The sequence below is a fragment of the Berghia stephanieae genome, chromosome 2, assembly GCF_034508935.2.
Source record: "Berghia stephanieae isolate SIO BIC M18660-M18661 chromosome 2, UCSD_Bste_1.3, whole genome shotgun sequence".
NCBI lineage: Eukaryota > Metazoa > Mollusca > Gastropoda > Nudibranchia > Aeolidiidae > Berghia > Berghia stephanieae.
In genome coordinates, this window is record NC_088361.1 from 29,007,240 (window position 1) to 29,019,231 (window position 11,992).

An 11,992-nucleotide genomic window follows, 5' to 3' on the forward strand; every position below is an offset into this window, starting at 1 on the left:
AAAACATCCAAATTTAAGCCAATTTTTAAACTTATTACTATACTAATAGTTGGCCTAAATAATCCTTTAAATGATATGAAATATGACATGAATTTCATTATATAGCATTATTAACCATTCCGACATAAATTCGTTTTGAGACGTAGGATCACATTTGTTTTACCCCGACATCAAACCTTATTGTATATATGTGACTGTTCTGTTTGGTGAGAGTTAAATATATAATAAATAAAAACAATATAAAACAAAAACACGACCAACAAATAAGCAAAAAATTATCATTTGAGTCTCGGCGTCAGAAGGTTAACTTTGCGTTACCACTTGCAAGTTGGAAGAGATGCTGACATAGATAAGGTTGGTAAAGTAAACTAAACACTATCTTCATAAAATTCTATATGGCAAAAACATTTTTTTGCTGGAACAAATCTTTTTTCTTCATGATATTGAATAAACCAACATGAAGGGATGGTAAGCTGCTGGAAGCTTTGACCAAGATCCGAATTCTTAAACTACAGAACGGTCGTGCCAGATATTTCTCTCTCGTCGATCAGGTTTTTAAGTAATGTATTTTTGTTTCTATTGTTTTAATTGTTGGCTGAAGAATGGGCTTAAGCCTGAAACGTTCTATGTCTGGTAATTTATCATTTTTGAAGTTGCTAATTTTTAAAAAAAGTTATAAATTTATAAAGTTTTATCTTGACAAAACCGTGATAAAATTTGACTTTTAAGAAACCCTTTTTATCAATAATATACACACTAATTTAGGATAAAAATGTGTTTTTTCGTAAATAATTTGTATTTTGATAAATCGACGGTCCAAAATATCTACCTAATTGTCATTCTACAGTTTTATATAATATCTAGATATAAGATATGTGATATATATGATATAATTTCCATTATTTCCTCTCTAGTTTTAGCTTTTGTGCGCTATATGGTCTTGTGGTATGACAATAACGGATCGGAAGGTCCTGGGTTCGAGCCTCGCTCGGCGCATAGTTGAGTCCTTGCAAATGACTTTTAAATCACATTCTCTCATAATACTCAGGTGTAAAATGAGTACCTTGCCTTCAACAGCGTTGTCTCTGTCTTTAATAAAATGCAATATCGCCCAACAGGCGTCCTGTCTCGTTCTACATGTTAAGTGTTCCTGTTGGCTAGGGAACCATTGTAAAGCGCTTTGAACACTTTTGGTGGATATTGTCCTATATGAAAGCTCAAGTTATTTTCAAGTTTTAGCTTCATTTGAACAAAATTCGTTTATGAAATTATAAGATGAAATGCCATCCAAAATAATTATTATTGACTAAACAATTAAAATGAATCATTGCATGAAACAAAAAAATCTTATAATCAAAGGACTAGTTGAATTGAGAGAATTTTAATTCACAAATTCACTTTCATCATCCAACGCTGTTACATAATTTTTTCATGTGAGCATGATTAGGTCAAGCAGTTGAATAACCGAAGTCGCAATAACAAACTGAACATAAAAATGAAATAATTATATTTTTATAATATCGAGACTATTGCTTTACCTACCAGATTGCTTTGATGATCATTGGCCACAATGAGATTGTTGTTTTATTTTACCCTATTGCTGCTCTGCATACCAGTTCTGTGCCAAACCGAAATGTCATCAGAAATGACAACTAATTATGGTAAGTGTTAAAAATTATGGCTTTTTGGACAGGTGGTTTGACTCTTGACATCTGACTTGGGTTCGAGTGGCTTTGTGTGTGAGGCGCAAAGTTGAAAATTCTTTTACTTAAATTTTATCACCGTTCTCAAGTGTAAAATGAGTAACTGACCGGTAAGAAGTATTGCTTTCTAAAACAGATAGCCCTTTATCGGCCTCATGTTTAATCTTTCATGTTAAAGTATCTGTTGGCTTTGAATCCCTGTAAAGGACTTTGAACAACTTTAATGGATGTTGTTCAGTATATAAGCCTATATTCAAATATCATATCACATATATGATTTACAGAACAATAATTTTTTAACAAAAATCAAGCACCATTGGAGATTTAAAAATCTTAGAATTTCATTAACCTGTAAGCTGCCGCTCTCTGGAAAAAGCTCGCATTCAAATTTTGCCCAGAAACCTCGCTCTTCAAATATCAAACGATTTAAAAAGACCCTCATCTCGGCAAAAACTTTCAAACCTGGGACTTCACATATATTGCAAACAGTTAAATCTTCCAAATCATTCAACCAACATTTATAATTGGATTCACATAGATTTATTTCCAGGCAGTACTTAAATATCAAATTTAATTGAATAACAAAGACGCCAGCGAATTTCTTGTAAGACATGGACAGTTTTCAGACATAAAGCGCAAAATATTTTGTTTAAATTCTACTGAAATATAGTAGGTCTAGTGTTCGAAGTTGTTAGTTGATCCATTGTTTCGTTGGAGGACGTTCCTAAATCTTTTCTTCCACAAAGAAATGCATTTTCTAAAACCTTTATCAGTAATCTGCTCCCAACATACTGAATTCTTCCATGTAGGGTCTCGTCAGTAAAAGATGTCTGTTGCCTGCACATCTTTTCTATTATTAATGCCGAATGCCAAATGCAATAATCCATTGGATTCAAGTCCGATGATTAGGGTGGCCATTGTTCTTTGGATATAAAACCAATTTTGTTCGATGTTAAAAAAACTGTTGTGTGGGTTTGCTAGTATATGAGGTTGGTCAACCTTGTTGTAATATCAACTTGTTTAATGGAGGTTAAGCGCCTTCAGTCCGGCAGAAGTTTGCATTTTACAAGCTAGATGTAAGAATAGATATTAACTCGCAGATACCATAGTTTTCCTACAAAACCTTTTTCTACATGAAAACGACGCTATAGATTTATATTCCTTTTCTCATTTACTTAGACATAGTCTTTACGAACCTTATCAATCTGCCTACAGGCAGCACCACAATGCTTAAACTGACCTAATTAAAATTAATAATGATCTTCTTTGTGCTGCTGATGCTGGAAAAATCTCAATCTTTGCGCTGTTAGATCTAAGCGCAGTCTTTGACACCGCAGATCACTCCATATTAATTACACGTTTGTCAAAAAATTTAAAGTATAAGGTAACGCCTTAGAGTGGTTTAAGTCCATTAGAGATGTTAATGTTTAAGTCTTACATTGACGGGCGTACCCTACCAGTCCTGATAGACAACATAAAATCTAACCCACAAAATTTAAATCATGGAGTACCCCAAGGTTCCGTTTTAGGCCCTCTCCTTTATACTCTCTATACACAACCATTGGGAGGAATAATAAGAAAGCATGCTGTCAGCAACGACATGTACCCAGGTGTATAGCTATGTCCATCCGTCTGAATTAGTTTCGTTAATTTAACACCTGCAAATTTTTAAGGATGTGAAAAACTGGATGACAATCGTCATCCATCGTGGCTTGTGCTCTTGAGCACGTTGCCGTTCAGCTGTCTCCACGAATCACGATCCTCTGCGGTGCAAATGAAATCTGTGTGGCTTTTTAAGTCACATTTGGTCATTCTTAGATTATTTAGATAAGTCATTCTTTGTCTTCCTCTAGCTCTCTTTCCTTCAATCATCCCAAATGTTACAACGTTTCTATTTCCGTCTCTTCTCCACACATGTCCCAGAAACCGTAACTGCATCTTTCTGATGGCATCGATCAAAATTCTTCCCTTCCCACCTTCTCCAACACTTTCTCGTTCGTATACCTGTCTGTCCATGATAGCCTCAACATTCTTCTATACACCCACTTCCCAAATACCTCTAACCTCCTCGTACATTCTTTGTCAAGCGTCCACGTTTCACAACGGTATAAAAGGGTACTTATAACATATGTTTCTACTATTTTCATTCTGGTATTTGACCTCTTATTACAAGTAAACATACGGATGACAGTAAATATGCTCAAAATAAACGAAGAAAAAACCGGAAGTTCTTTTGTGTGATCCTAAAAAATTAATAAAAAGTGAGTATAAAAGTTTTATTACAGTTGAAAACGAAAAAATCTATTTCACTGACAGAGCTAGAAATCTGGGTGTGAGTCTACCCTTTCCCTGCATTACCATATCGATAATTTATGTAAGGTTTTATACGTCGAACTCAGAAGAATTTCACAATTGGCTAATTTTTTAAGATCAAAAAGCTATTCAAACTCTCATTTCCTCTTTGATATATTCTAGACTTGATTATTGCAACATGCTCATGTTTTCTATACCAAATAATGTTGTCAGCAAACTGCAGCTATTCAAAATCAGGCGGCAAAATTTGTTTTGGTAAGGATAAAAAAGTGATCATGTCACATCTTTGTCTTGGACTTTACATTGGCTTCCTGTTAGATTTAGGATTACGTATATAATTGCTGCAATGTGCCATACTCATTTAAATGAAACTTGTCCAGCCTATATATCAGATTTGATAAATGTTTATACTTGCTCACACTCTTTAAGACCCAACTCTCAATCGCGATTATGTGTTCCTAAAAAAGGATCTAAGACCTATGCTGATCGTGCATTTATTCATGCTTCTCCCGCTGTCTGGAATTCTTTACCATTCAGTGTTAGGAGCCGGGTTGTGGATTCCCAGTCATATTTTTAAAAGAAATTAATATCTCAAATTATGAGAACCTCACTAGATTAAATAAAACATCCTATTTTTGTAAGAAATACATTTGTTACATCAGAGTTCTTATTGTATAACATTATCTCCCTTCATCTCCCATTATTGTTAAATGTCCTGTTATGATTTTTATTCAATAATTCATTACCTAACAGGTATTTTAGTCACTGTATGCATATGTACGTTTGGTGCATGTGCGTGTCGTTGTGGGGTGTATGTTTGTGAGGGCTTGTATAAGTAAGTGTGCGTGTATACAAAAATGTTTATAATGATAATTTACAATGTTGTGCGCCTAAAGCTATTTTGTCAACGGGATTGGGCACTATACAAATAAACGTCATTATTATTATTATTATTATAATAATTATTATTATTATTATTATTATTATTATTATTATTATTATTATTATTATTATTATTATTATTATTATTATTATTATTATCATTATTGTTATTATTATTATTATTATTATTTTATATTATTATTATTATTATTATTATTATTATTATTATTATTATTATTATTATAATAATAATAATAATAATAATGTTATTTATATTCACCTGAAAGTTTTATTAATTTAAAGCAAATGGCCTTCATTCAATTATTCATTTATAAAAAGCGCTACCATACCTACATTTTTCCAATTGGTATAAAATTGTGTATACACAGCTATGAGGATTATTGTTTACACAATTTTAAAAATCATAAAAATCTATTGAAAACGCTTTCTGCTATCACTTTTTGTGTCACTGATATATATATATATATATATATATATATATATATATATATATATATATATATATATATATATATATATATATATATCCTTTCTTTAAAAAAATATAGCATTGTGGAGAACATTGTGCTTATTTGAGTCAATAAAAAAATTGATACGGCGCAAAACTCTACTGAAAGATTTGAAAATTAGAAATGTATTTTTTACAGATAGATAAACAGATAACAAGATTTCCTTTTATAATTTAAAGTCAGTTTGAAAGTTCGTTGAGTCAAACAGATATCATAAAATATGTACGACGACAATAATAGATTCTCATAATCAACTAATTTTGACACTGTAAAAAGTTGTCAATTTACGTAATCTATTTATGACATCAAGTATTATTATTACTTCCGTTGTGTTGTTGATTTAGCGGTGATCAGTGTTGTTATGTAGTAGTAGTAGTAGTAGTAGTAGTAGTAGTAGTAGTAGTAGTATGTTCTAATTGCGTGTATGTTTGTGTGTGTGTGCGTGTGTGTGTGTGTGTGCGTGTGTTTGTGTGCGTGTGTTGTGTGTGGTGTATACATGTGTGTGTGGGTGTTGGCATTTTTCAGAAAATCGTGTCATTCATAGTGATATTATTCACTTGATCACATGAAAGCATTTTAGTCGCCATTTTGATTCTTTTTTTACTATTAGGGTTAGTAAAGGGGAGACATTCCGAAAGCTCCTACATCCCCAGTATTCTTTAAATTTGTATTTTCACCGTTGATATTTTGTCAGGCATTTATTTATTCAATTTGTCATCATTTTTTTCTATTAGGGTTAGCTCGAGATCGGAGGATATTTCTTTTTCTATTAAGGTTAGTCATAAGTCTTAGTAAAGGTGCTAGGATGTTTGTTTTTCCATAAGTTAAGTAAAGGGGAGACATTCCGAAAGCTTCTACATCCCCAGTATTCTTTAATTTTGTATTTTCATCGTTGATATTTTGTCAGGCATTTATTTATTCAATTGTCATTTTATATAGAAGAATTTTAAAAAATCTAGAACGAACCTAGATAGATTTGTGAAAGTTTAAAATTTCCTAATTTGACCATTGTTGATTTGTTCAGTATTGAAAGGTAATGCAAAGCAGTCCGAGAGTTGTTTTTTTTTTTCTATTAGGGTTAGCTCGAGAGGTTAGTCATAAGTCTTATCAAAGGAGCTAGGGTGTTTGTTTTTCCATAAGTTAAGTAAAGGGGAGACATTCCGAAAGCTCCTACATCCCCAGTATTCTTTAAATTTGTATTTTCACCTTTGATCTTTTGTCAGGCGTTTATTTATTCAATTTGTCATGATTTTTTCTATTAGGGTAAGCTCGAGATCAGATGATTTTTTTTCCTATTAAGGTTAGTCATAAGTCTTATTAAAGTGCTATGGTGTTTGTTTTTCCTATTAGGGTTAATTAAAGGTACTAGGTTTAATTTTTTCTTGGGGTTAGTTGAGGGAATATATTATTAAATATAAAATCAGAAAAATCAACCGAAGATATACCAAATTACACAGACAACTTTGTTTACCAATCTGCCTTCATTAATTGAAAAAATAATCCATGTCATAATTATTTTACCGATACTTCTATGTCAAATCTACTTTCCGTTGTGCCTTATGAAAAGGATGTGGGAGTTACTTTTGATTCACATTTGAATTTTGATTTACATATTGATAATTGTGTAAGCCGTGCAAACAAAATGATGGGAATAATATATAGAACCTTTATAAGTCTGGATAAAACCACATTTTTATATTTGTATAAATCGCTCGTTCGACCAATTCTAGAATACGGAAATTGCATCTGGAGCCCATTATATAAAAGACAATCTATTAGTATTGAAAGTGTACAGAGGAGAGCTACCAAAAAAATTTATACAATACAGTATTTATCTTATAAGGAAAGGTTAGAATTTCTTGACTTACCCAGTTTGAAATATAGAAGAATTCGTGGGGATTTAATTCAGGTTTATAGATTGGTACATGGTCTGGATAGGATAGACTTTTCTGATTTTTTTTCATATTCTAATATTACTTTTACTAGAGGGGACAAGTTTAAGATTTTTGTCTCTAGATGCAAAACAAACATAAGACAAAACTGGTTCGGTATTCGTATTGTTCAGAAATGGAACAGTTTGAAATTTGAAACAAAGAATGCAAAATCTATGGATTATTTCAAGGTGTTAGTAGACAGGGAATTATATGATGGGAGATTTATATATGACGAATAATACTTGTTTGCTCTGCTGTTGACATGGCTTTCAATCTTGTATGTATATATTATGCATTATTATATTATTATGGTTATCTTCTATACGCGTGTGTATGTGTGTGTGTGTGTGTGTGTGTGTGTGTGTGGTTGTGTGTGCGCTTTGCATGTCAAGGTTAAAGATATATGTTTGTACACCACATGAGTACATTTAAGTTGAAATACTATCTTTACCACGTGTATCGTTATTGTAATATTTAATCAATAGATTTATGGCATTACTAATTAATATTAAGGGCATTCAAAGGATCTTATCCTATTTTGCCCTATACCACATGTTATGTTATGTGAGTACAGTATCGAATGAAAATAGTTCTTTCCCCGCGAAATTGCGGGCTTTTTACTAGTATAAATATATATAAACACCTGTATGTGGGGAACAGGAAGTGGAAAAGTGAAACAGATTTGAAGTTGGGGGATGCCTCTATTCAAATTGTTGACAAAGTGAAAAACCTTGGCACATTCTTAGACTCTGGACTGTCGATGGAGCATCAGGTTAATAATTTGGTTAGATCTCTCTTTTTCCAACTAAAAAAGATTGCTTCCATTAGACGGTTCATATCTGAGGATGTGACCAAGCAACTGGTTGTGTCACTCGTACTATCGAAATTGGATTATTGTAATGCTCTGTTGTTTGGCGTTTCGCAATACAATCTGAAACGTCTTCAGATTGTCCAAAACAGCGCTGCCAGACTAGTATTCATGAAGCGTAGGTGCGACTCTGCCGGACCTCTACTTCATGACCTGCATTGGCTGCCTGTTGGGAAAAGAATTAAATTCAAAGCTTGTGTTTTAGTGTATCGTTGTCTTGAAGGTACTGCCCCTTCCTACCTTTCAGAACTAATTGAAAGATATTCAAAACCCCGCCCCTTACGTTCGGCCAGTGATTCCACAAAACTAGTTGTCCCTCGAATTCGGAAAAATGCTGGAATGAGATCCTTTTCTCATTTCGGACCCTCTATTTGGAACGCCTTACCGCAGAGCATTCGTGAAAAAGAATCTTTGTCTATTTTTAAACGTTCGCTTAAAACATATTTGTTTCGATTTTAGTAGATGGTATGAGAAGCAAGATAGGTTTGGTTTGTGTTGTGTGTTGTGTTGTGTGTGTGTGTATGTGTGTGTGTGTGTGTGTGTGTGTGTGTGCTTGTGTGTGTGAATGAGTATGTTTCAGCCAAAGTAATTTGTAATTTTAGCGCTTAGAGTCTGGTGTCTCGGAGTTATAGCGCTATATAAGTTTTCAGCATTATTATTATTATTATTATTATTATTATTATAATATATATATATGTGTATATATATATATATATATATATATATATATATATATATATATATATATATATATATATATATATAAACATAAATGTACTATAACGACCATGTCTGTTGACATCACTATTGAGTGTTTCCTCTTTATTACTTTTGTACGTTGCGACGACCTGTCAAATGATTTCAATAAAATAAACTTCTTCTAAACATCCAGATAGAAGAAACGATTCCATGTCAAGCGAGGAAATCTCTCAAGCATTATCGACCTGCCCAAATCTTAGAGAAGGAATCACTAACTTGTGTTTCACCACGGAATCCTGCAAGGGGAAATGTGACACATACATGCAATGGGGTAAAATTTATTCCAAAGATCAAAGCATAGTCTAAATTTAACAAAGGGCCTCCTTCAGTCCTTACATCATTTTGGTATGAGAGAACGAGTTGAAAAATTCTAATTCTCAATTCATTTGAAATCATCATAGCCGAGCTACTCTCAATATTATACTTGAGAAGGCTTCTTGGTTTCATGAAACCGACCGATTCAATTTAGTCATTACTTACTTACTTACTTACTTACTTACTTACTTACTTACTTACTTACTTACTTACTTACTTACTTACATACTTACTTACATACTTACTTGCTTACTTCCCATTATGCGTGATGCCATGTAGGAATGGATTTAGTCATTAACAAAACACAGTATTGTACTTTGGTGGTGTCATTCTCTAACTTGTTATGGTAATATTGTAGAAAACAGACAGACCTATCCTTTACGCGTTCTTGGTGCAAAAACAATATTTCTTATGTCAACATAGTAATATCAGATGCGATACTACACAAGTTACCATTTTTCGAACAAATAATATGGGTATTTTTGAAAACATAATTCAAATTACATGCTTATAGCAAAAAATAAAGTTGATTACTTTCATGGTTCAAGTACCTTACGATTAGAGTCAAGATTCTGTCATAGAAAGCTTTTTCTACAACGCCTACAGTCATTAGTACATGTCGGATGGATTTTCAAAAATTGTACAGACATATTTTTCTTTTTAAACTATGATTCCGTCAAATTTCAAACAATGTACTGATGACAAATAAAATTTTACAAGCATTTCTTCTTTCGATTTCTTTCGTGGAATCGGCACGAGCTTCAACATTTTGAATCATCAGGTAGATTTGTCAGTTTGGAATTTGCATTTGAAAGGTTCATGTCCGCAGGCATTATATTGTGGTTGTATGAATACTAGTGTAATCAATTGTATATATTGTAAATAAATAAGGCGAAAGAGCCAATTCTTGAAGAGTACCTGTATTTATGGTAATGCATTTTGATTTTAAATCATGAAAGTAGATAAAAAGTAGTTCTATCCAATAAAAAGTCAACTATGCCAAAAATCAGTAGAAGATTGACATTCAAGTTTGTTTTTAGATTCCTCAGAAGTCTGTATTGTTTTAAATGCAGAGTGGAAATCAACTGAAATAATTCTACAGTACTATCCTGGTTGGTCTTGATAATTGTAACTGTTAATTGTAAATAGTATGATATCTATTAGGTTGGTTGCAAACTGATGCGGATCTGATTGAGAACGAGTTTATAGATTTGATATAATATAAGACACAAGCCTTTCAAAAATGTATTTTATTGAATTGAAGAAAACGATACAGGTCTGAGATCGGTCATTCACAAAATTCCACCTTTATTCGGAGCAGGAACAATGTTAGACATTTTTCTCATTCGGGGATGCAAGTTTGCTTTACTGAAATTATATATATATATATATATATATATATATATATATATATATATATATATATATATATATATATAAAGTATAGCTCAGTTGATCAACATATACCTTCAACAATAATCATTTGGTGCCATCTGGCCCAATCAATGCTTTCCGTTTGTATACTTTGAAAATTCCTCTTTATATTCCTCTTTATTTCATTGTATACAACATCGTTCTTAACTGAAACCAGCGTCAGCAATTTCTCTCGCATCTTAATTTTTGTTTTCAAAAGTACACTTATCAAATAGTGATAGAACTGTTCAATTTTGCTAATCACAAAATCACTATTTGAACTTGGCTCATTTTTATTGTAATCAACCACCGTTTCGATACCCGTTCAAGTTTACCAGTCAATTTCACGATCTAGATCTCTTCTGAATCTTACCTTTGTAGCCTGAATGACTTTACAGACAGAGAAATCATGACTCAACAGCTTGTCAGAGCAACAAGTCATAAGGCTGTCCGAAGGGTTGTATGAGAGGATAAACAAAATCCGCATCTAGTCCAAACTGGAAAAGGTTCTTTACTCACATTCTCTCACCGTTCTTAGCTGTGAAATGAGTACCAGCGTTAACTGCTAACAGGTTTTCTCTGTCTGATAAAAAATGGTAGTATCAACTAACAGGCGAAATATCTAATCCACCAATTTACTTGTTGCTGTTGGTCAGGAATCCTTTGTTAAGCGCCTTGAGCACGTTTAGTAGATATTGCTCTCTATAAATAGCTCAAACTGCATTTTACATCTCAAATGTTAAAAGAAGTGACAAATGGTATCATTTCGGGGCTGATGCATTAACTTTAAATGAAAGCTGGATTTTTAAAGAAATGGCTTTGTTGAGCAAAGTGCGTTTCAACCATTATATCCCCCAAAATATCTAAAATTGTCAATTTTTTATGATATTGACTTGACCCGTTTTCGTCATCATTATGTTTATTCCGACATGATAACGTTTTTATAAGTTTTCTCACATATATAAATATATTCCAGATAATAACTACAGGACCTGTGCTTGTGACGTATTGTGTATGCTTTACGGAGACTGTTGTCATGATTTCAAATACAGATGCAGTTATGGATATACTAGATATATACAAGATTACTCGCATCTTAGATATCTAGAAACCAGTTGCCAACCTGGTGGATACGTAGCCGTCATTGGGTGCCCTAGTTTATCGGGTGAGTATAATAGTAATATTGATAATAATAATATATTATGAAGAAATAGGGCTTGGGATCAACATTGTTCCCTACTGTCAATGGCAAACTTATAAAATCGAGCACAGAGT

At 32.6% G+C, this 11,992-nt stretch overlaps 1 protein-coding gene across 1 annotated transcript in view; it reads left to right on the plus strand.

The window, feature by feature from the left end:
- The first annotated feature begins 342 nt into the window (after nucleotides 1-342).
- Nucleotides 343-11,992, plus strand: part of LOC144966761 (uncharacterized) — a 30,279-nt gene continuing 18,629 nt past the window's right edge. The window contains exons 1-4 of the mRNA XM_078903534.1: nucleotides 343-559; nucleotides 1,546-1,661; nucleotides 9,123-9,260; nucleotides 11,694-11,882. Coding sequence (XP_078759660.1) covers nucleotides 1,571-1,661; nucleotides 9,123-9,260; nucleotides 11,694-11,882 — 418 coding nt within the window. The 5' untranslated portion in view covers nucleotides 343-559; nucleotides 1,546-1,570. The remainder of the gene's footprint in view (nucleotides 560-1,545; nucleotides 1,662-9,122; nucleotides 9,261-11,693; nucleotides 11,883-11,992) is intronic.